Here is a 27,842-nt window from a genome sequence, read left to right on the forward strand (position 1 = left end):
CCTGGAGTCCATTCATTAATACTATGGGACCAGACTATACCTGGAGTCCATTCATTAATACTATGGGACCAGACTACACCTGGAGTCAATGTATTAATACTATGGGACCAGACTACACCTGGAGTCCATTCATTAATACTATGGGACCAGACTACACCTGGAGTCCATTCATTAATACTATGGGACCAGACTATACCTGGAGTCCATTCATTAATACTATGGGACCAGACTATACCTGGAGTCCATTCATTAATACTATGGGACCAGACTACACCTGGAGTCCATTCATTAATACTATGGGGACCAGACTACACCTGGAGTCCATTCATTAATACTATGGGACCAGACTACACCTGGAGTCCATTCATTAATACTATGGGGACCAGACTACACCTGGAGTCCATTCATTAATACTATGGGACCAGACAACACCTGGAGTCCATTCATTAATACTATGGGGACCAGACTACACCTGGAGTCCATTCATTAATACTATGGGACCAGACAACACCTGGAGTCCATTCATTAATACTATGGGGACCAGACTACACCTGGAGTCCATTCATTAATACTATGCTGAAATCTGTAAAAGGAGAATCTGACCAGTACAGTAATAGTGGGGTATAGACTGACCAGTACAGTAATAGTGTGGTATAGACTGACCAGTACAGTATTAGACTGACCAGTACAGTAATAGACTGACCAGTACACTAATAGAGTGGTATAGACTGACCAGTACAGTAATAGGCTGACCAGTACACTAATAGAGTGGTATAGACTGACCAGTACAGTAATAATGTGGTATAGACTGACCAGTACAGTAATAGTGTGATATAGACTGACCAGCACAGTAATAGTGTGGTATAGAGTGACCAGCACAGTAATAGTGTGGTATAGACTGACCAGTACAGTAATATAGTGGTATAGACTGACCAGCACAGTAATAGTGTGATATAGACTGACCAGTACAGTAATAGTGTGGTATAGACTGACCAGTACAGTAATAGTGTGGTATAGACTGACCAGTACAGTAATAGTGTGATATAGACTGACCAGTACAGTAATAGACTGGTATAGACTGACCAGTACAGTAATATTGTGGTATAGACTGACCAGTACAGTAATAGTGTGGTATAGACTGAACAGTACAGTAATAGACTGGTATAGACTGACCAGTACAGTAATAGTGTGGTATAGACTGACCAGCACAGTACTAGTGTGGTATAGACTGACCAGTACAGTAATATAGTGGTATAGACTGACCAGTACAGTAATAGTGTGGTATAGACTGACCAGTACAGTAATAGTGTGGTATAGACTGACCAGTACAGTAATAGACTGGTATAGACTGACCAGCACAGTAATATGGTGGTATAGACTGACCAGTACAGTAATAGTGTGGTATAGACTGACCAGCACAGTAATAGTGTGGTATAGACTGACCAGTACAGTAATAGTGTGGTATAGACTGACCAGCACAGTAATAGTGTGGTATAGACTGACCAGTACAGTAATATAGTGGTATAGACTGACCAGTACAGTAATAGTGTGGTATAGACTGACCAGTACAGTAATAGTGTGGTATAGACTGACCAGTACAGTAATAGTGTGGTATAGACTGACCAGTACAGTAATAGACTGGTATAGACTGACCAGGACAGTAATAGTGTGGTATAGACTGACCAGCACAGTAATAGTGTGGTATAGACTGACCAGTACAGTAATATAGTGGTATAGACTGACCTGTACAGTAATATAGTGGTATAGACTGACCAGTACAGTAACAGTGTGTTATAGACTGAACAGTAATAGACTGGTATAGACTGACCAGTACATTAACAGTGTGGTATAGACTGACCAGCACAGTAATAGTGTGGTAGACTGACCAGTACAGTAATATACTGGTATAGACTGACCTGTACAGTAATATAGTGGTATAGACTGACCAGTACAGTAACAGTGTGGTATAGACTGAACAGTAATAGACTGGTATAGACTGACCAGTACAGTAATAGTGTGGTATAGACTGACCAGCACAGTAATAGTGTGGTATAGACTGACCAGTACAGTAATAGTGTGGTATAGACTGACCAGTCCAGCAATAGACTGACCAGTACAGTAATAGAGTGGTATAGACTGACCAGCACAGTAATAGTGTGGTATAGACTGACCAGTACAGTAATAGACTGACCAGTACAATAATAGACTGGTATAGACTGACCAGCACAGTAATAGTGTGGTATAGACTGACCAGTACAGTAATAGTGTGGTATAGACTGACCAGTACAGTAATAGTTTGGTCTAGACTGACCAGCACAGTAATAGTGTGGTATAGACTGAACAGTACAGTAATAGACTGGTATAGACTGACCAGTACAGTAATAGACTGGTATAGACTGACCAGCACAGTAATAGTGTGGTATAGACTGACCAGTACAGTAATAGTGTGGTATAGACTGACCAGTACAGTAATAGACTGGTATAGACTGACCAGTACAGTAATAGTGTGATATAGACTGACCAGTACAGTAATAGTGTGGTATAGACTGACCTGTACAGTAATAGTGTGGTATAGACTGACCAGTACAGTAATATAGTGGTATAGACTGACCAGCACAGTAATAGTGTGATATAGACTGACCAGTACAGTAATAGTGTGATATAGACTGACCAGCACAGTAATAGTGTGGTATAGACTGACCAGTACAGTAATAGTGTGATATAGACTGAACAGTACAGTAATAGACTGGTATAGACTGACCAGTACAGTAATAGTGTGGTATAGACTGACCAGTACAGTAATAGTGTGATATAGACTGACCAGCACAGTAATAGTGTGGTATAGACTGACCAGTACAGTAATAGTGTGATATAGACTGAACAGTACAGTAATAGACTGGTATAGACTGACCAGTACAGTAATAGTGTGGTATAGACTGACCAGTACAGTAATAGTGTGATATAGACTGACCAGTACAGTAATAGTGTGGTATAGACTGACCAGAGAGTGTTTCTTCCTAGAGGACAGGTCCAGCGTAGTGTCATACAGACTTTCTACAAAGTTCCTCAGACACGGAACATTCACCTCGTTCTTCACCGTCTGCAAGGTCAAAGGGAAAAGGTCATAGGTCATACACAGAGCAGAGGGGTTACACATAGACCAATGTGCAGGACAGGTACAGTATATTAGATATGAGAGATTTCAAGATATGGTATAGAGATACGTACTGCGGCTACGGGGGACTAATATCTCCAGTGACATTATTGATTGATTAGGCACATTACAACATGAAGTAGAGTTAGAGGTACACTATATTAGACATGAGAGACTATGAGATATGAGAGAGATATGAGAAGATATGAGAAGATATGAGAGGATATGAGAGGATATGGGAGGATATGAGAAGATATGAGAGGATATGAGAGGATATGAGAAGATATGAGAGAGATGTGAGAGAGATGTGAGAGGGTATGAGAAGATATGAGAGGATATGAGAAGATATGAGAAGATATGAGGGGATATGAGGGGATGTGAGAGAGATGTGAGAGGATATGAGAAGATGTGAGAGAGATGTGAGAGGACATTATAAGATATGAGAGGATATGAGAAGATATGAGAGGATATGAGAAGATATGAGAAGATATGAGGAGTGTGAGAGAGATGTGAGAGGATATGAGGGGATATGAGAAGATATGAGGAGTGTGAGATAGATATAAGGGGATATGAGGAGATATGAGAAGATATGAGAGGTGTGAGAGAGATGTGAGAGGATATGAGGGGATATGAGAAGATATGAGAGGTGTGAGAGAGATGTGAGAGGATATGAGGGGATATGAGAAGATATGAGAGGTGTGAGAGAGATGTGAGAGGATATGAGGGGATATGAGAAGATATGAGTAGTGTGAGAGAGATGTGAGAGGATATGAGGGGATATGAGAAGATATGAGAGGTGTGAGAGAGATGTGAGAGGATATGAGGGGATATGAGAAGATATGAGAGGTGTGAGAGAGATGTGAGAGGATATGAGGGGATATGAGAAGATATGAGTAGTGTGAGAGAGATGTGAGAGGATATGAGAAGATATGAGGAGTGTGAGATAGATATGAGAGGATATGAAAAGATATGAGGGGATATGAGAAGATATGAGAGGATATGAAAAGATATGAGGGGATATGAGAAGATATGAGGAGTGTGAGAGGATATGTGACAAGTGTAGAGACAGACTGGTGTGGAGATAAACTGGTACAGAGACAGACTGGTGTAGAGACAGACTGGTGTAGAGACAGACTGGTGTAGAGACAGACTGGTGTATAGACAGACTGGTGTAGAGACAGACTGGTGTAGAGACAGACTGGTGTAGAGACAGACTGGTGTAGAGACAGACTGGTGTAGAGACAGACTGGTGTAGAGACAGACTGGTGTAGAGACAGACTGGTGTAGGGAAGACTTACTGCAGCTACAGGAACCAGTATCTCTACGAAGAGTCCAGCCAGAGAATGTTTAATGTCCTTATCCTTCACCTCCAGGAAATACTGGGCACACTCCTAGAGAGAGTTAAATATATACATCATTATACACACTCCTAGAGAGAGTTAAATATATACATCATTATACACACTCATAGAGAGAGTTAAATATATATAATATACATCATTATACAAACTCCTAGAGAGTTATATATATACATCATTATACACACTCCTAGAGAGTTAAATATATACATCATTATACACACTCCTAGAGAGAGTTAAATATATACATCATTATACACACTCATAGAGAGAGTTATATATATATATATATACATCATTATACAAACTCCTAGAGAGAGTTATATATATATAATATACATCATTATACACACTCCTAGAGAGTTATATATATACATCATTATACACACTCCTAGAGAGAGTTATATACAGTATATACATCATTATACACACTCCTAGAGAGAGTTATATACAGTATATACATCATTATACACACTACTAGAGAGAGTTATATACAGTATATACATCATTATACACACTACTAGAGAGAGTTATACTGTATATATACATCATTATACACACTCCTAGAGCAAACGTGGCCATTTTGGATCCGGGGCGAAGGTACATCTAGGTCTCGACGAGGCAGTAACGATACACGTCCACTACACGCACGCACGCACGCACACGCACACGCACACGCACACACACACACACACACACACACACACACACCTGCATGAACTGGAAGGAGGCCTCGAAGTCCTCCACAGGGTACATCTTAATCCTGAAGAATTTGACTCCCATGATGAGGCTGATGGTAGACTGGAAAACATAGTGGTTCTGTTCCTTCTGTCTCAACTCCTTCAGCTCAGAGATGAACTTCTTCCTCACAGCAGGGAATCTGGTAGCACAGACACACACGGGAGGTAATATGTCACTTATCACGCCAATCTGATACATCTTTATACATTTAGCTAACAGTGTCTTTATACATACAGTTATCTCCATGTCCTTGCTGTTGCTTTGTTTGTTTGTTTGTGTATTTAGTTGTGTTGCATCTCTTACCAGGCTATTGTGAGATCATGTGTGTTCCGTACCAGGCTATTGGGAGATAATGTGTGTTCCGTACCAGGCTATTGTGAGATCATGTGTGTTCCGTACCAGGCTATTGGAGATAATGTGTGTTCCGTATCAGGTTATTGGAGATAATGTGTGTGCCGTACCAGGCTATTGGAGATAATGTGTGTTCCGTACCAGGCTATTGGAGATAATGTGTGTGCCGTACCAGGCTATTGGAGATAATGTGTGTTCCGTACCAGGCTATTGTGAGATCATGTGTGTTCCGTACCAGGCTATTGGAGATAATGTGTGTTCCGTACCAGGCTATTGGAGATAATGTGTGTTCCGTACCAGGCTATTGGAGATCATGTGTGTGCCGTACCAGGCTATTGGAGATAATGTGTGTTCCGTACCAGGCTATTGTGAGATCATGTGTGTTCCGTACCAGGCTATTGGAGATAATGTGTGTGCCGTACCAGGCTATTGGAGATAATGTGTGTTCCGTACCAGGCTATTGGAGATAATGTGCGTTCCGTACCAAACTATTGGAGATAATGTGCGTTCCGTACCAGGCTATTGGGAGATAATGTGTGTGCCGTACCAGGCTATTGGAGATAATGTGTGTGCCGTACCAGGCTATTGGAGATAACGTGCGTTCCGTACCAAGCTATTGGAGATAATGTGCGTTCCGTACCAAGCTATTGGAGATAATGTGCGTTCCGTACCAGGCTATTGGGAGATAATGTGTGTGCCGTACCAGGCTATTGGAGATAATGTGTGGTCCGTACCAAGCCATTGGAGATAATGTGCGTTCCGTACCAGGCTATTGGGAGATAATGTGTGTTCCGTACCAGGCGATTGGAGATAATGTGTGCCGTACCAGGCTATTGGGAGATAATGTGTGTTCCGTACCAGGCTATTGGGAGATAATGTGTGTGCCGTACCAGGCTATTGGGAGATAATGTGTGTTCCGTACCAGGCTATTCGGAGATAATCTGTAAAGAGGTTATAGTAGGTGGGCCTCACTGGATTACTGAGAGGCATAACACCCCCTCCTAAAACCACCAAAATACTGTGTATCTTCCATCACTATAATGGACAAACAACCTTCAATCACTATAATGGACCAACAACCTTCCATCACTATAATACACCAACAACCTTCCATCAGTATAATGGACCAACAACCTTCCATCACTATAATGGACCAACAACCTTCCATCAGTATAATGGACCAACAACCTTCCATCACTATAATGGACCAACAACCTTCCATCAGTATAATGGACCAACAACCTTCCATCAGTATAATGGACCAACAACCTTCCATCAGTATAATGGACCAACAACCTTCCATCACTATAATGGACCAACAACCTTCCATTCCATCAGTATAATGGACCAACAACCTTCCATCACTATAATGGACCAACAACCTTCCATTCCATCAGTATAATGGACCAACAACCTTCCATCAGTATAATGGACCAACAACCTTCCATCAGTATAATACACCAACAACATTCCATCAGTATAATGGACCAACAACCTTCCATCACTATAATGGACCAACAACCTTCCATCAGTATAATGGACCAACAACCTTCCATCAGTATAATGGACCAACAACCTTCCATCACTATAATGGACCAACAACCTTCCATCACTATAATGGACCAACAACCTTCCATCAGTATAATGGACCAACAACCTTCCATCAGTATAATGGACCAACAACCTTCCATCAGTATAATGGACCAACAACCTTCCATCACTATAATGGACCAACAACCTTCCATCAGTATAATGGACCAACAACCTTCAATCACTATAATGGACCAATAACCTTCCATCAGTATAATGGACCAACAACCTTCCATCAGTATAATGGACCAACAACCTTCCATCAGTATAATGGACCAACAACCTTCCATCAGTATAATGGACCAACAACCTTCCATTCCATCACTATAATGGACCAACAACCTTCAATCACTATAATGGACCAATAACCTTCCATCAGTATAATGGACCAACAACCTTCCATCAGTATAATGGACCAACAACCTTCCATCAGTATAATGGACCAACAACCTTCCATCAGTATAATGGACCAACAACCTTCCATCACTATAATGGACCAACAACCTTCCATTCCATCAGTATAATGGACCAACAACCTTCCATCACTATAATGGACCAACAACCTTCCATTCCATCAGTATAATGGACCAACAACCTTCCATCAGTATAATGGACCAACAACCTTCCATCAGTATAATACACCAACAACCTTCCATCAGTATAATGGACCAACAACCTTCCATCACTATAATGGACCAACAACCTTCCATCAGTATAATGGACCAACAACCTTCCATCAGTATAATGGACCAACAACCTTCCATCACTATAATGGACCAACAACCTTCCATCACTATAATGGACCAACAACCTTCCATCAGTATAATGGACCAACAACCTTCCATCAGTATAATGGACCAACAACCTTCCATCAGTATAATGGACCAACAACCTTCCATCACTATAATGGACCAACAACCTTCCATCACTATAATGGACCAACAACCTTCCATCAGTATAATGGACCAACAACCTTCAATCACTATAATGGACCAACAACCTTCCATCAGTATAATGGACCAACAACCTTCCATCAGTATAATGGACCAACAACCTTCCATCAGTATAATGGACCAACAACCTTCCATCACTATAATGGACCAACAACCTTCCATCAGTATAATGGACCAACAACCTTCCATCAGTATAATACACCAACAACCTTCCATCAGTATAATGGACCAACAACCTTCCATCAGTATAATGGACCAACAACCTTCCATCACTATAATGGACCAACAACCTTCCATCACTATAATGGACCAACAACCTTCCATCAGTATAATGGACCAACAACCTTCCATCAGTATAATGGACCAACAACCTTCCATCAGTATAATGGTGTCAGTAATGGCCTAGCTCAAATCACACACTACATCACACACTACATCACACACACAGAGGTACAATCATCTTTTACCATCGCCATCTGTGTATGTGTTTGTGTGTGTGTGTGTTTGTGTGTGTGTGTGTGTGTGTTTGTGTGTGTGTGTGTGTGTGTGTGTGTGTGTGTGTGTGTGTGTGTGTGTGTGTGTGTGTGTGTGTGCGTGCACCCTCCTACCTGGACTGTGCGACGACCCCCACCACCTCAGCATAGAGGTCAGCCACCATGTGCATGTTCCCTGTGTTGGGACCGAGGTAGCCCTCCTTGTACTTGAAGTGTTTGAAAGCCAGGTTAATAACTTCCTGAATCAACCCATCCATCAGAGGATGGAGTGGGATCTGAGGAGAGAGAGAGTGGGAGGGGGAGGGAGGAAAATAAGGAAAGAAGAGAAGAGGAGAGGAGAGGAGAGGAGAGGAGAGGAGAAGAGAAGAGAGGAGAGGAGAGGAGAGGAGAGGAGAGGAGAGGAGAGAGGAGAGGAGAGGAGAGGAGAGGAGAGGAGAGGAGAGGAGAGAAGAGGAGGAGAGGAGAGGAGAGGAGAGGAGAGAAGAGAAGAGAAGAGAGAGACAAGAGGAGAGGAGAGGATAAGAGAAGAGGGGAGAAGAGAAGAGGAGAGGAGAGGAGAAGAGAGGAGAGGAGAGGAGACGAGACAAGAGGAGAGGAGAGGAGAAGAGAAGAGGATTCAGTGATCTTCTTCCTCATGCCAGATATTACAAGCCTGCTCAGGTAAACTCAGCAAAAAAAGAAACGTCTCTTTTTCAGGACCTCGTCTTTCAAAGATAATTCGTAAAAATCCAAATAGATCAAAGATCTTCATTGTAAAGGGTTTAAACACTGGTTCCCATGCTTGTTCAATGAACCATAAACATTTAATGAACATGCACCTGTGGAATGGTCATTAAGACACTAACAGTTTACAGACGGTAGGCAACTAAGGTCACAGTTATGAAAACTTAGGACACTAAAGAGGACTGACTCTGAAAAACACCAAAAGAAAGATGCCCAGGGTCCCTGCTCATCTGCGTGAATGTGCCTTAGGCATGCTGCAAGGAGGCATGAGGACTGCAGATGTGGCCAGGGCAATAAATTGCAATGTCTGTACTGTGAGAAGCCTAAGACAGCGCTACAGGGAGACAGGACGGACAGCTGATCGTCCTCGCAGTGGCAGACCACGTGTTACAACACCTGCACAGGATCGGTACATCCGAACATCACATCTTCGGGACAGATACAGGATGGCAACAACAACTGCCCGAGATACACCAGGAACACACAATCCCTCCATCAGTGTTCAGACTGTCCACAATAGGCTGAGAGAGGCTGGACTGAGGGCTTGTAGGCCTGTTGTAAGGCAGGTCCTCACCAAAAATCACTGGCAACAACGTCGCCTATGGGCACAAACCCACCGTCGCTGGACCAGACAGGACTGGCACAAAGTGCTCTTCACTGATGAGTCACGGTTTTGTCTCACCAGGGGTGATGGTCGGATTTGCGTTTATCATTGAAGGAATGAGCGTTACACCAAGGCCTGTACTCTGGAGCGGGATCGATTTGGAGGTGGAGGGTCCGTCATGGTCTGGGGCGGTGTGTCACAGCATCATCGGACTGAGCTTGTTGTCATTGCAGGCAATCTTAACGCTGTGCGTTACAGGGAAGACATCCTCCTCCCTCATGTGGTACCCTTCCCGCAGGCTCATCCTGACATTACCCTCCAGTACGACAATGCGACCAGGCATACTGCTTGTTCTGTGCATGATTTCCTGCAAGACAGGAATGTCAGTGTTCTGCCATGGACAAGGAAGAGCCCAGATCTCAATCCCGTTGAGCACGTCTGGGACCTGTTGGATCAGAGGGTGAGGGTGAGGGCTAGGGCCATTCCCCCCAGAAATGTCCGGGAACTTGCAGGTGCCTTGGTGGAAGAGTAGGGTAACATCTCACTGCAAGAACTGGCAAGTCTGGTGCAGTCCATGAGGAGGAGATGCACTGCAGTACTTAATGCAGCTGGTGGCCACACCAGCTTGATTTTGACCCCCCCTTTGTTCAGGGACACATTATTCCATTTCTGTTATGTTCATACAAATATTTACACATTAAGTTTGCTGAAAATAAACACAGTTGACAGTGAGAGGACGTTTCTTTTTTTGCTGAGTTTATATCAGCTAACCACATCATATACTATAGCACTCTTGTGCCCGACGGCACATTCAATCACCTGGCAACCATTGGTTGATGCATGCAACGTCTGAGCAGGGGAACGCGACCATAATATGCAGCGTTTGGTGATGAACCACACAGCTTTACCTGTTTGAGTACTTCTATGAGCACCAGGGAGAAGATGAAGTCTATGGCCAGATCCCTCCTCTCCAGCAAGTAGTCCTTCTGCTGCTCATCACTGAGAGAGAGAGAGAGAGAGAGAGAGAGAGAGAGAGAGAGAGAGAGAGGGAGAGAGAGAGAGAGAGAGGGAGAGACAGAAACAGAGAGAGATAGAGAAATAAAGACAGAGAGAGAGACAGAGAGAGAGACAGAGAGAGAGATAAAGAAAGACAGAGAGAGAGAGAGAGAGAGAGACAGAAAGGACATGGGTTTAGAACATCAGTTCATTATTTCACAGTTCATTATTTATTGTAGTAGTGTCTACCTCTTGGACTTGGTGTTGGCCCTGGGTCTGTATTCATGACTCTCGTCCTCTAGTCCATTTTGTCGTTTATACCAGTCAAACAGTGTCTTCAGAATGGAGGGGAGACAGTACTCAGCCAGAGAACTCATTGTACTGATTAACTAGAGAGAGAGAGAGAGAGAGAGAGAGAGAGAGAGGGGAGGGAGGGAGGGGGAGGGAGAAAGGGAGGGAGAGAGGGGGGAGAGGCGGGAGGGAGGGGAAGAGATGTGGAGAGGAGGAGGACAGAGAGAGGAGGGAGTGGAGAGGAGAGGATGAGGAGGAGAGAGAGAGGAGGGAGTAGAGAGGACAGAGAGAGGAGGGAGTAGAGAGGAGAGGACAGAGAAAGGAGGGAGTAGAGAGGAGAGGAGGACAGAGAGAGGAGGGAGTGGAGAGGAGGACAGAGAGAGGAGGGAGTGGAAAGGAGAGGAGGAGAAGGAGGAGGAGGACAGAGAGAGGAGGGAGTGGAAAGGAGAGGAGGAGAAGGAGGAGGAGGACAAAGAGAGGAGGGAGAGGAGAGGAGGGCAGAGAGAGGAGGGAGTAGAGAGGAGGACAGAGAAAGGAGGGAGTGGATAAAGAGGGGGAAGAGAGAGGAGGGAGTAGAGAGGAGGACAGAGAGAGGAGGGAGTGGAACGGAGAGGAGGAGGACAGAGAAAGGAGGGAGTGGATAAAGAGGGGGAAGAGAGAGATATGTTTAGTCTGTTCTCTCAAAATAAATGTCCCACATATTTCTAGGTTTATTTTTCCATCATCCTTGATGAGTTCAATGTGGTTCATGCTGGACTATAAACCAGTTTTACCACCAGAGAGAGATAAGATACAAAAGAAACACACAGACGCTAGCATTACCTGTCGTTAACAGTAGTACTAGCACCTTCCAGTAGCATTGACGCTAGCATTACCTGTCGTTAACAGTAGTACTAGCACCTTCCAGTAGCATTGACGCTAGCATTACCTGTCGTTAACAGTAGTACTAGCACCTTCCAGTAGCATTGACGCTAGCATTACCTGTCGTTAACAGTAGTACTAGCACCTTCCAGTAGCATTGACGCTAGCATTACCTGTCGTTAACAGTAATACTAGCGCCTTCCAGTAGCATTGACGCTAGCATTACCTGTCGTTAACTGTAGTACTAGCAGATTCCAGTAGCATTGAAGCTAGCATTACCTGTCCTTAACAGTAGTACTAGCAGATTCCAGTAGCATTGAAGCTAGCATTACCTGTCGTTAACAGTAGTACTAGCACCTTCCAGTAGCATTGACGCTAGCATTACCTGTCGTTAACAGTAGTACTAGCACCTTCCAGTAGCATTGACGCTAGCATTACCTGTCGTTAACAGTAGTACTAGCACCTTCCAGTAGCATTGACGCTAGCATTACCTGTTGTTAACAGTAATACTAGCAGATTCCAGTAGCATTGAAGCTAGCATTACCTGTCCTTAACAGTAGTACTAGCAGATTCCAGTAGCATTGAAGCTAGCATTACCTGTCCTTAACAGTAGTACTAGCAGATTCCAGTAGCATTGAAGCTAGAGTTACCTGCTGTTAACACATACCTGGTCAAACTGTAGATCCTCTCCTCTCTGTAGTGACTTGTTGAGTGGCTTCTCCTGTAGAGAGGAGAGGAGAATGTTGATTAGTTATGACATATACGTATACTTTGTGACAGTTCACAGCTCAGGTACTAAGTTTAGTCTCTCTTTTTCTCCCTTCATCACTCACAGGTAGAGGTCTTAAAGAGCCCGGGTGGACCAGAAATGGACCCGATATGGACCCCGATATGTACCCCGATATGGACCCCGATATGTACCCCGATATGGACCCCGATATGGACCCCAATATGACCCCAATATGGACCCAATATGGACCCCGATATGGACCCCGATATGACCCCAATATGACCCCAATATGGACCCCGATATGGACCCCGATATGACCCCGATATGGACCCAATATGGACCCAATATGGACCCCGATATGACCCCGATATGACCCCAATATGGACCCAATATGGACCCCGATATGGACCCCGATATGACCCCAATATGGACCCAATATGGACCCCGATATGGACCCCGATATGGACCCCGATATGACCCCAATATGGACCCCGATATGACCCCAATATGGACCCCGATATGGACCCGATATGGACCCGATATGGACCCCGATATGACCCCGATATGGACCCCGATATGGACCCCGATATGGACCCCGATATGGACCCGATATGGACCCCGATATGGACCCCGATATGACCCCAATATGGACCCAATATGGACCCCAATATGGACCCCGATATGACCCCAATATGGACCCAATATGGACCCCGATATGGACCCCGATATGACCCCGATATGGACCCCGATATGGACCCCGATATGGACCCGATATGGACCCCGATATGGACCCCGATATGACTGCGATATGGACCCCGATATGGACCCCGATATGGACCCCGATATGACCCCGATATGGACCCCGATATGACCCCGATATGACTGCGATATGGACCCCGATATGACCCCGATATGGACCCCGAAAAGACCCCGATATGACCCTGATATGACCCCGATATGGACCCGATATGGACCCCGATATGGACCCCGATATGACCCCGATATGGACCCCGATATGGACCCCGATATGACTGCGATATGGACCCCGATATGGACCCCAATATGGACCCCGATATGGACCCGATATGGACCCCGATATGGACCCGATATGGACCCCGATATGGAACCCGATATGGCCCCGATATGGACCCTGATATGGACCCGATATGGACCCGATATGGACCCTGATATGGACCCGATATGGACCCGATATGGAACCCGATATGGACCCGATATGGACCCCGATATGGACCCGATATGGACCCGATATGGAACCCGATATGGACCCTGATATGGACCCGATATGGACCCGATATGGACCCTGATATGGACCCGATATGGACCCGATATGGAACCCGATATGGACCCGATATGGACCCAATATGGAACCCGATATGGACCCTGATATGGACCCGATATGGACCCTGATATGGACCCGATATGGAACCCAATATGGACCCAATATGGAACCCGATATGGACCCTGATATGGACCTGATATGGACCCGATATGGACCCGATTTGGACCCGATATGGACCCGATATGGACCCTGATATGGAACCCGATATGGACCCGATATGGACCCTGATATGGAACCCGATATGTACCCAATATGGAACCCGATATGGACCCTGATATGGACCCGATATGGACCCTGATATGGACCCGATATGGAACCCAATATGGACCCAATATGGAACCCGATATGGACCCTGATATGGACCTGATATGGACCCGATATGGACCCTGATATGGAACCCGATATGGACCCGATTTGGACCCGATATGGACCCTGATAACGAACCCAATATGGACCCGATATGGACCCGATATGAACCCGATATGGACCCCGATATGTACCCCGATATGGACCCCGATATGACCCCGATATGGACCCCGATATGACCCGATATGGAGCCGATATGACCCGATATGGACCCAATATGGACCCCGATATGGACCCTGATATGGAACCCGATATGGACCCGATTTGGACCCAATAAGGACCCTGATAACGAACCCAATATGGACCCGATATGGACCCGATATGGACCCCGATATGACCCCGATATGACCCGATATGGAGCCGATATGACCCGATATGACCCGATATGGACCCAATATGGACCCCGATATGGACCCAATATGGACCCCGATATGGACCCAATATGGACCCAATATGGACTAACTTGTCTTTAAAAAAAAATGTAAACTAGTAATATGTCGATATTTAGCTAATAATAATATAGCATAGCTTTGATTTCAACCCTGTCTAAAATGCCAAAGGTTTTGACTGTTTGGAACTCTACGGAGGAGAGCTGCTCTTCTCCTGTTCTGACCAGTGTGGCTCACAAAAAAACGATTGCTGTCCTTGTTATGAAATTACAACTTTACCCTGTTTGTGTAAAAATGAACAAAGGCACTCTGTTTAAAGCAAAACGACTAAAACCATGTGTGATCTCGCTCTCCGTAGCCGACTATGACTAAGACCTTTAAACAGGCTAACATTCACAAGGCCGCAGGGTCAGACGGATTACCAGAATACGTGGTCAGAAAATGAGCTGACCAGCTGTCAAGTTTCTTCACTGAGTTTTTCAACCCGTCTCTGGCCCAGTCTGTAATAACAACATGTTTTATGCAGACCACCATAGTCCCTGTGCCCAGCATTGAAAGGCTGGTCATGGCTCACATCAACACCATTATCCCAGAAACCCTAGACCCACTCCAATACCGCCCTAAGAGATCCACAGATGATGCAATCTCTATTGCACTCCACACTGCCCTTTCCCACCTGGACAAAATGAACACCTATGTGAGAATGCTATTCATTGACTATAGCTCAGCATTCAACACCATAGTACCCTCCAAGCTCATCAATAAGCGAAGGATCCTGGGACTGAACACCTCCCTCTGCAACTGGATCCTGGACTTCCTGACTGGTCGCCCCCAGGTGGTGAGGGTAGGTAAAAACACATCCGCCACGCTGATCCTAAACACAGGGGCCCCTCAGGGGTGCATACTCAGTCCTCTCCTGTACTCCCTGTTCACCAATGACTGCATGGCCAAGCACGACTCCAACACCATCATTAAATTTGCAGACGACACAACAGTGGTAGGCCTGATCACCGACAATGGTGAGACAGCATATAGAAGGTCAGAGACCTGGCCATGTGGTGCCAGGACAACAACCTCTCCCTCAACATGATCAAGACAAAGGAGATGATTGTGGACTACAGGAAAAGGAGGACCGAGCACGCCCCCATTCTCATCGACGGGGCTGTAGTGGAGCAGGGTGAGAGCTTCAAGTTCCTTGGTGTCCACATCAACAACAAACGAACTTGGTCCAAGCACACCAAGACCGTCGTGAAGAGGGAACGACAAAGCCTATTCCCCCTCAGGAGACTGAAAAGATTTGGCATGGGTCCTCAGATCCTCAAAAGGTTCTACAGCTGCACCATCGGGAGCATCCTGACTGGTTGCATCATCGCCTGGTATGGCAACTGCTCGGCCTCCGACCGCAAGGCACTACAGAGGGTACAGTGCGTACAGCCCAGTACATCACTGGGGCCAAGCTTCCTGCCTTCCAGGACCCCTACACCAGGCCGTGCCACAGGAAGGCCCTAAAAATAGTTAAAGACTCCAGCCACCCTAGTCATAGACTGTTCTCTCTGCACCCGCACGGCAAGCGGTACCGGAGCGCCAAGTCTAGGTCCAAGAGGCTTCTTAACAGCTTCTACCCCCAAGCCATAAGACTACTGAACAGCTAATCAAATGGCTACGCAGACTATTATCATTGCCCCCCCCAAATAAAATGTGATTTGATTTGATTTACAGTCTTAGTTCAACAAGCTGCTGCCATTAATTCACAGAAGATCATAGGTATTGTAATATATAATATTATATATATTATATCAAGCATTAGTGAACCAGCAGGATGTTACATCCGGTTCGTAAATGTAACGTTTGAATAGATGTTCGGACTGATTCATGCTACATTTTCAGTCAAATTAAATGCAATTTGTCACGTGCTTCGTAAACAACAGGTGTTTACTATGAGTGTTGACTATGAGTGTTTACTATGAATATGCTGTAGACTATGAGTGTTTACTATGAGTGTTTACTTGTAGACTATGAGTGTTTACTATGACTATGCTGTAGACTATGAGTATTTACTATGAGTGTTTACTATGAGTGTTTACTATGAGTGATTACTATGACTATGGTGTAGACTATGAGTGTTTACTATGAGTGATTACTATGAGTGTTTACTATGAGTGTTTACTATGACTATGGTGTAGACTAAGAGTGTTTACTATGAGTATTTACTATGAGTGTTTACTATGACTATGGTGTAGACTAAGAGTGTTTACTATGAGTGATTACTATGAGTGTTTACTATGAGTGTTTACTATGACTATGGTGTAGACTAAGAGTGTTTACTATGAGTATTTACTATGAGTGTTTACTATGAGTGTTTACTATGACTATGGTGTAGACTAAGAGTGTTTACTATGAGTGATTACTATGACTATGGTGTAGACTATGAGTGTTTACTATGAGTATTTACTATGAGTGTTTACTATGACTATGAGTGTTTACTATGACTATGAGTGTTTACTATGACTATGCTGTAGACTATGAGTGTTTACTATGAGTGTTTACTATGAGTGATTACTATGAGTATTTACTATGACTATGGTGTAGACTATGAGTGTTTACTATGACTCTGCTGTAGACTATGAGTATTTACTATGAGTGTTTACTATGAGTGTTTTCTATGACTATGGTGTAGACTATGAGTGTTTACTATGAGTGTTTACTATGACTATGAGTGTTTACTATGACTATGCTGTAGACTATGAGTGTTTACTATGAGTGTTTACTATGAGTGTTTACTATGAGTGATTACTATGAGTATTTACTATGACTATGGTGTAGCCTATGAGTGTTTACTATGACTATGAGTGTTTACTATGACTATGGTGTAGACTATGAGTGTTTACTATGAGTATTTACTATGACTATGAGTGTTTACTATGACTATGCTGTAGACTATGAGTGTTTACTATGAGTGTTTACTTGTAGACTATGAGTGTTTACTATGACTATGCTGTAGACTATGAGTATTTACTATGAGTGTTTACTATGAGTGTTTACTATGAGTGATTACTATGACTATGGTGTAGACTATGAGTGTTTACTATGAGTGATTACTATGAGTGTTTACTATGACTATGTTGTAGACTAAGAGTGTTTACTATGAGTGTTTACTATGAGTGATTACTATGAGTGTTTACTATGACTATGGTGTAGACTAAGAGTGTTTACTATGAGTATTTACTATGAGTGTTTACTAAGGCTATGAGTGTTTACTATGACTATGAGTGTTTACTATGACTATGCTGTAGACTATGAGTGTTTACTATGAGTGTTTACTATGAGTGTTTACTATGACTATGGTGTAGACTATGAGTGTTTACTATGAGTGTTTACTATGAGTGTTTACTATGACTATGGTGTAGACTATGAGTGTTTACTATGAGTGTTTACTATGACTATGAGTGATTACTATGACTATGGTGTAGACTATGAGTGTTTACTATGAGTATTTACTATGAGTGTTTACTATGACTATGAGTGTTTACTATGACTATGCTGTAGACTATGAGTGTTTACTATGAGTGTTTACTATGAGTGTTTACTATGAGTGATTACTATGAGTATTTACTATGACTATGGTGTAGACTATGAGTGTTTACTATGACTCTTTACTATGAGTATTTACTATGAGTGTTTACTATGAGTGTTTACTATGACTATGAGTGTTTACTATGACTATGACTGTAGACTATGAGTATTTACTATGAGTGTTTACTATGAGTGTTTTATGACTATGGTGTAGATTATGAGTGTTTACTATGAGTGTTTACTATGACTATGGTGTAGTTTACTATGAGTGTTTACTGAGTGTTTACTATGTATTTACTATGAGTGTTTACTATGACTATGAGTGTTTACTATGACTATGCTGTAGACTATGAGTGTTTACTATGAGTGTTTAATATGAGTGTTTACTATGAGTGATTACTATGAGTATTTACTATGACTATGGTGTAGCCTATGAGTGTTTACTATGAGTATTTACTATGAGTGTTTACTATGACTATGAGTGTTTACTATGACTATGGTGTAGACTATGAGTGTTTACTATGAGTATTTACTATGACTATGAGTGTTTACTATGACTATGCTGTAGACTATGAGTGTTTACTATGAGTGTTTACTTGTAGACTATGAGTGTTTACTATGACTATGCTGTAGACTATGAGTATTTACTATGAGTGTTTACTATGAGTGTTTACTATGAGTGATTACTATGACTATGGTGTAGACTATGAGTGTTTACTATGAGTGATTACTATGAGTGTTTACTATGACTATGTTGTAGACTAAGAGTGTTTACTATGAGTGTTTACTATGAGTGATTACTATGAGTGTTTACTATGAGTGTTTACTATGACTATGGTGTAGACTAAGAGTGTTTACTATGAGTATTTACTATGAGTGTTTACTAAGGCTATGAGTGTTTACTATGACTATGAGTGTTTACTATGACTATGCTGTAGACTATGAGTGTTTACTATGAGTGTTTACTATGAGTGTTTACTATGACTATGGTGTAGACTATGAGTGTTTACTATGAGTATTTACTATGAGTGTTTACTATGACTATGAGTGTTTACTATGACTATGCTGTAGACTATGAGTGTTTACTATGAGTGTTTACTATGACTATGGTGTAGACTATGAGTGTTTACTATGAGTGTTTACTATGAGTGTTTACTATGACTATGAGTGATTACTATGACTATGGTGTAGACTATGAGTGTTTACTATGAGTATTTACTATGAGTGTTTACTATGACTATGAGTGTTTACTATGACTATGGTGTAGACTATGAGTGTTTACTATGAGTGTTTACTATGAGTGTTTACTATGAGTGATTTTGAGTATTTATGACTATGGTGTAGACTATGAGTGTTTACTGACTCTGCTGTAGACTATGTATTTACTATGAGTGTTTACTATGAGTGTTTTGTATGACTATGAGTGTAGATTATGAGTGTTTACTATGAGTGTTTACTATGACTATGGTGTAGACTATGAGTGTTTACTATGAGTATTTACTATGAGTGTTTACTATGACTATGAGTGTTTACTATGACTATGCTGTAGACTATGAGTGTTTACTATGAGTGTTTACTACCCTATGAGTGTTTATGACTATACTATGAGTGATTACTATGAGTATTTACTATGACTATGGTGTAGCCTATGAGTGTTTACTATGAGTATTTACTATGAGTGTTTACTATGACTATGAGTGTTTACTATGACTATGGTGTAGACTATGAGTGTTTACTATGAGTATTTACTATGACTATGAGTGTTTACTATGACTATGCTGTAGACTATGAGTGTTTACTATGAGTGATTTACTATGAGTGTTTACTATGAGTGTTTACTATGAGTGTAGACTATGAGTGTTTACTATGAGTGTTTACTATGACTATGTTTACTATGAGTGTTTACTATGAGTGTTTACTATGAGTGATTAATATGAGTGTTTACTATGAGTGTTTACTATGAGTGTTTACTATGACTATGACTATGAGTGTTTACTATGAGTGTTTACTATGAGTGTGTAGACTAGAGTGTTTACTATGAGTGTTTACTATGACTATGGTGTAGACTATGAGTGTTTACTATGAGTGTTTACTATGAGTGTTTACTATGACTATGCTGACTATGGTGTAGACTGTAGACTATGAGTGTTTACTATGAGTGTTTACTATGAGTGTTTACTATGAGTGATTACTATGAGTATTTACTATGACTATGGTGTAGCCTATGAGTGTTTACTATGAGTATTTACTATGAGTGTTTACTATGACTATGAGTGTTTACTATGACTATGCTGTAGACTATGAGTGTTTACTATGAGTATTTACTATGACTATGAGTGTTTACTATGACTATGCTGTAGACTATGAGTGTTTACTATGAGTGTTTACTTGTAGACTATGAGTGTTTACTATGACTATGATGTAGACTATGAGTATTTACTATGAGTGTTTACTATGAGTGTTTACTATGAGTGTTTACTATGAGTGATTACTATGACTATGGTGTAGACTATGAGTGTTTACTATGACTATGGTGTAGACTAAGAGTGTTTACTATGAGTATTTACTATGAGTGTTTACTATGACTATGGTGTAGACTAAGAGTGTTTACTATGAGTGTTTACTATGAGTGATTACTATGAGTGTTTACTATGAGTGTTTACTATGACTATGGTGTAGACTATGAGTGTTTACTATGAGTATTTACTATGAGTGTTTACTATGAGTGTTTACTATGACTATGGTGTAGACTAAGAGTGTTTACTATGAGTGATTACTATGACTATGGTGTAGACTATGAGTGTTTACTATGAGTATTTACTATGAGTGTTTACTATGACTATGAGTGTTTACTATGACTATGAGTGTTTACTATGACTATGCTGTAGACTATGAGTGTTTACTATGAGTGTTTACTATGAGTGTTTACTATGAGTGATTACTATGAGTATTTACTATGACTATGGTGTAGACTATGAGTGTTTACTCTGACTCTGCTGTAGACTATGAGTATTTTCTATGAGTGTTTAATATGAGTGTTTTCTATGACTATGGTGTAGATTATGAGTGTTTACTATGAGTGTTTACTATGACTATGGTGTAGACTATGAGTGTTTACTATGAGTATTTACTATGAGTGTTTACTATGACTATGAGTGTTTACTATGACTATGCTGTAGCCTATGAGTGTTTACTATGAGTGTTTACTATGACTATGCTGTAGCCTATGAGTGTTTACTATGAGTATTTACTATGACTATGGTGTAGCCTTCGAGTGTTTACTATGAGTATTTACTATGAGTGTTTACTATGACTATGGTGTAGACTAAGAGTGTTTACTATGAGTATTTACTATGAGTGTTTACTATGACTATGTAGACTGTTTACTATTACTATGAGTGTTTACTATGAGTGATTACTATGAGTGTTTACTATGAGTGTTTACTATGACTATGAGTGTTTACTAAGAGTGTTTACTATGAGTGATTACTATGACTATGGTGTAGACTATGAGTGTTTACTATGAGTATTTACTATGAGTGTTTACTATGACTATGAGTGTTTACTATGACTATGAGTGTTTACTGTGACTATGCTGTAGACTATGAGTGTTTACTATGAGTGTTTACTATGAGTGTTTACTATGAGTGATTACTATGAGTATTTACTATGACTATGGTGTAGACTATGAGTGTTTACTATGACTCTGCTGTAGACTATGAGTATTTACTATGAGTGTTTACTATGAGTGTTTTCTATGACTATGAGTGTTTACTATGACTATGCTGTAGCCTATGAGTGTTTACTATGAGTGTTTACTATGAGTGATTACTATGAGTATTTACTATGACTATGGTGTAGCCTATGAGTGTTTACTATGAGTATTTACTATGAGTGTTTACTATGACTATGAGTGTTTACTATGACTATGAGTGTTTACTATGAGTGTTTACTATGAGTATTTACTATGACTATGAGTGTTTACTATGACTATGCTGTAGACTATGAGTGTTTACTATGAGTATTTACTATGAGTGTTTACTATGAGTGTTTTATATGACTATGGTGTAGACTATGAGTGTTTACTATGAGTGTTTACTATGACTATGGTGTAGACTATGAGTGTTTACTATGAGTGTTTACTATGAGTGATTACTATGAGTGTTTACTATGAGTGTTTACTATGAGTGTTTACTATGACTATGGTGTAGACTAAGAGTGTTTACTATGAGTGTTTACTATGAGTGATTACTATGAGTGTTTACTATGAGTGTTTACTATGAGTGTTTACTATGACTATGAGTGTTTACTATGACTATGCTGTAGACTATGAGTGTTTACTATGAGTGTTTACTATGAGTGTTTACTATGAGTGAGTACTATGAGTATTTACTATGACTATGGTGTAGACTATGAGTGTTTACTATGACTGCTAGACTATGAGTATTTACTATGAGTGTTTTCTATGACTATGGTGTAGATTATGAGTGTTTACTATGAGTGTTTACTATGACTATGGTGTAGACTATGAGTGTTTACTATGAGTGTTTACTATGACTATGGTGTAGACTATGAGTGTTTACTATGAGTATTTACTATGAGTGTTTACTATGACTATGAGTGTTTACTATGACTATGCTGTAGCCTATGAGTGTTTACTATGAGTGTTTACTATGAGTGTTTACTATGAGTGATTACTATGAGTATTTACTATGACTATGGTGTAGCCTATGAGTGTTTACTATGAGTATTTACTATGAGTGTTTACTATGACTATGAGTGTTTACTATGACTATGGTGTAGACTATGAGTGTTTACTATGAGTATTTACTATGACTATGAGTGTTTACTATGACTATGCTGTAGACTATGAGTGTTTACTATGAGTGTTTACTTGTAGACTATGAGTGTTTACTATGACTATGCTGTAGACTATGAGTATTTACTATGAGTGTTTACTATGAGTGTTTACTATGAGTGATTACTATGACTATGGTGTAGACTATGAGTGTTTACTATGAGTGATTACTATGAGTGTTTACTATGACTATGGTGTAGACTAAGAGTGTTTACTATGAGTATTTACTATGAGTGTTTACTATGACTATGGTGTAGACTAAGAGTGTTTACTATGAGTGTTTACTATGAGTGATTACTATGAGTGTTTACTATGAGTGTTTACTATGACTATGGTGTAGACTAAGAGTGTTTACTATGAGTGATTACTATGACTATGGTGTAGACTATGAGTGTTTACTATGAGTATTTACTATGAGTGTTTACTATGACTATGAGTGTTTACTATGACTATGAGTGTTTACTATGACTATGAGTGTTTACTATGACTATGCTGTAGACTATGAGTGTTTACTATGAGTGTTTACTATGAGTGTTTACTATGACTATGGTGTAGACTATGAGTGTTTACTATGAGTGTTTACTATGAGTGTTTACTATGACTATGAGTGATTACTATGACTATGGTGTAGACTATGAGTGTTTACTATGAGTATTTACTATGAGTGTTTACTATGACTATGAGTGTTTACTATGACTATGCTGTAGACTATGAGTGTTTACTATGAGTGTTTACTATGAGTGTTTACTATGAGTGATTACTATGAGTATTTACTATGACTATGGTGTAGACTATGAGTGTTTACTATGACTCTGCTGTAGACTATGAGTATTTACTATGAGTGTTTACTATGAGTGTTTTCTATGACTATGGTGTAGATTATGAGTGTTTACTATGAGTGTTTACTATGACTATGGTGTAGACTATGAGTGTTTACTATGAGTATTTACTATGAGTGTTTACTATGACTATGAGTGTTTACTATGACTATGCTGTAGACTATGAGTGTTTACTATGAGTGTTTACTATGAGTGTTTACTATGAGTGATTACTATGAGTATTTACTATGACTATGGTGTAGCCTATGAGTGTTTACTATGAGTATTTACTATGAGTGTTTACTATGACTATGAGTGTTTACTATGACTATGGTGTAGACTATGAGTGTTTACTATGAGTATTTACTATGACTATGAGTGTTTACTATGACTATGCTGTAGACTATGAGTGTTTACTATGAGTATTTACTATGAGTGTTTACTATGAGTGTTTTATATGACTATGGTGTAGACTATGAGTGTTTACTATGAGTGTTTACTATGACTATGGTGTAGACTATGGGGTTTCAGGTGTCTCCGGAAGGTGGTGATTGACTCCGACGACGCCAGGACAGCGGAGTCAATCACCACCTTCCGGAGACACCTGAAACCCCACCTCTTTAAGGAATACCTAGGATAGGATAAAGTAATCCTTCTCCCCCTCTGAGTGTTTACCCCTTAAAAGACCTAGATGCACTATTGTAAAGTGGCTGTTCCACTGGATGTCATAAGGTGAAAGCACTAATTTGTAAGTCGCTCTGATAAGAGTGTTTGCTAAATGACTTAAATGTAAATGTAAATGATGACTATGAGTGTTTATTATGAGTGTTTACTATGAGTGTTTACTATGAGTGTTTACTATGAGTGTTTACTATGAGTGTTTACTATGAGTGTTTACTATGAGTGTTTACTATGAGTGTTTACTATGAGTGTTTACTATGAGTGTTTACTTTTTACTATGAGTGTTTACTATGGACTATGAGTGTTTTTGACTAGTGAGACTATGTGTTACTATGAGTGTTTACTATGAGTGTTTACTATGAGTGTTTACTATGAGTGATTACTATGAGTATTTACTATGACTATGGTGTAGTAGTGTTTACTATGAGTATTTACTATGAGTGTTTACTATACTATGAGTGTTTACTATGACTATGGTGTAGACTATGAGTGTTTACTATGAGTATTTACTACTATGAGTGTTTACTATGACTATGCTGTAGACTATGAGTGTTTACTATGAGTGTAATGAGTTTACTATGAGTGACTATTTACTATGAGTGTTTACTATGAGTGTTTACTGACTATTGACTATGAGTGTTTACTCTGGACTATGCTGTAGACTAAAGTTTACTATGATGAGTTTACTATGACTATGGTGTTTACTATGAGTGTTTACTATGAGTGTTTACTATGAGTGTTTACTATGAGTGTTTTATGACTATGAGTGTTTACTATGAGTGTTTACTATGATATGAGTGTTTACTATGACTATGTGTAGACTAGACTATGAGTGTTTACTATGAGTGTGTTTACTATATGTTTACTATGAGTGTTTACTAGTGACTATGAGTGTTTACTTGACTATGGTGTAGACTATGAGTGTTTACTATGAGTGTTTTTACTATGGTGTAGACTATGAGTGTTTACTATGAGTGTTTACTATGAGTGTTTACTATGACTATGTGTAGACTATGAGTGTTTACTATGAGTGTTTACTATGAGTGTTTACTATGAGTGTGAGTGTTTACTATGACTATGGTGTAGACTATGAGTGTTTACTATGAGTATTTACTATGAGTGTTTACTATGACTATGAGTGTTTACTATGACTATGGTGTAGACTATGAGTGTTTACTAGTGTTTACTATGAGTGTTTACTATGACTATGGTGTAGACTATGAGTGTTTACTATGAGTGTTTATTGTAGACTACTGAGTGTTTACTATGACTATGATGTAGACTATGAGTATTTACTATGAGTGTTTACTATGAGTGTTTACTATGAGTGTTTACTATGACTATGGTGTAGACTATGAGTGTTTACTGTTTACTATGAGTGAGTAGAGTGTTTACTATGAGTGTTTACTATGAGTGTTTACTATGACTATGGTGTAGACTAAGAGTGTTTACTATGAGTGTTTACTATGAGTGATTACTGAGTGTTTACTATGAGTATTTACTATGACTATGAGTGAGTGTTTACTATGAGTATTTACTATGAGTGTTTACTATGAGTGTTTACTATGACTATGGTGTAGACTAGAGTGTTTACTATGAGTGATTACTATGACTATGGTGTAGACTATGAGTGTTTACTATGAGTATTTACTATGAGTGTTTACTATGACTATGAGTGTTTACTATGACTATGAGTGTTTACTATGACTATGCTGTAGACTATGAGTGTTTACTATGAGTGTTTACTATGAGTGTTTACTATGAGTGATTACTATGAGTATTTACTATGACTATGGTGTAGACTATGAGTGTTTACTCTGACTCTGCTGTAGACTATGAGTATTTTCTATGAGTGTTTAATATGAGTGTTTTCTATGACTATGGTGTAGATTATGAGTGTTTACTATGAGTGTTTACTATGACTATGGTGTAGACTATGAGTGTTTACTATGAGTATTTACTATGAGTGTTTACTATGACTATGAGTGTTTACTATGACTATACTATGAGTGTTTACTATGAGTGTTTACTATGACTATGCTGTAGCCTATGAGTGTTTACTATGAGTATTTACTATGACTATGGTGTAGCCTTCGAGTGTTTACTATGAGTATTTACTATGAGTGTTTACTATGACTATGAGTGTTTACTATGACTATGGTGTAGACTATGAGTGTTTACTATGAATATTTACTATGACTATGAGTGTTTACTATGACTATGCTGTAGACTATGAGTGTTTACTATGAGTGTTTACTTGTAGACTATGAGTGTTTACTATGACTATGCTGTAGACTATGAGTATTTACTATGAGTGTTTACTATGAGTGTTTACTATGAGTGATTACTATGACTATGGTGTAGACTATGAGTGTTTACTATGAGTGATTACTATGAGTGTTTACTATGACTATGGTGTAGACTAAGAGTGTTTACTATGAGTATTTACTATGAGTGTTTACTATGACTATGGTGTAGACTATGAGTGTTTACTATGAGTGTTTACTATGAGTGATTACTATGAGTGTTTACTATGAGTGTTTACTATGACTATGGTGTAGACTATGAGTGTTTACTATGAGTGATTACTATGACTATGGTGTAGACTATGAGTGTTTACTATGATATTTACTATGAGTGTTTACTATGACTATGAGTGTTTACTATGACTATGAGTGTTTACTGTGACTATGCTGTAGACTATGAGTGTTTACTATGAGTGTTTACTATGAGTGTTTACTATGAGTATTTACTATGAGTGTTTACTATGAGTATTTACTATGACTATGGTGTTAGACTATGAGTGTTTACTATGACTATGCTGTAGACTATGAGTGTTTACTATGAGTGTTTACTATGAGTGTTTACTATGACTATGAGTGTTTACTATGACTATGTTTACTATGACTATGAGTGTTTACTATGAGTGTTTACTATGAGTGTTTACTATG

General features: G+C 40.1%; 1 protein-coding gene across 1 annotated transcript in view; it reads right to left on the reverse strand.

Moving 5' to 3' along the window:
* Positions 1 to 27,842, reverse strand: part of fryb (furry homolog b (Drosophila)) — a 208,516-nt gene that overhangs the window by 119,135 nt on the left and 61,539 nt on the right. The window contains 7 exon segments of the mRNA XM_065004939.1: positions 3,002 to 3,100; positions 4,453 to 4,545; positions 5,224 to 5,392; positions 8,756 to 8,916; positions 10,877 to 10,967; positions 11,214 to 11,353; positions 12,784 to 12,837. Coding sequence (XP_064861011.1) covers positions 3,002 to 3,100; positions 4,453 to 4,545; positions 5,224 to 5,392; positions 8,756 to 8,916; positions 10,877 to 10,967; positions 11,214 to 11,353; positions 12,784 to 12,837 — 807 coding nt within the window.

The sequence above is a fragment of the Oncorhynchus nerka genome, linkage group LG19, assembly GCF_034236695.1.
Source record: "Oncorhynchus nerka isolate Pitt River linkage group LG19, Oner_Uvic_2.0, whole genome shotgun sequence".
Classification (NCBI taxonomy): domain Eukaryota; kingdom Metazoa; phylum Chordata; class Actinopteri; order Salmoniformes; family Salmonidae; genus Oncorhynchus; species Oncorhynchus nerka.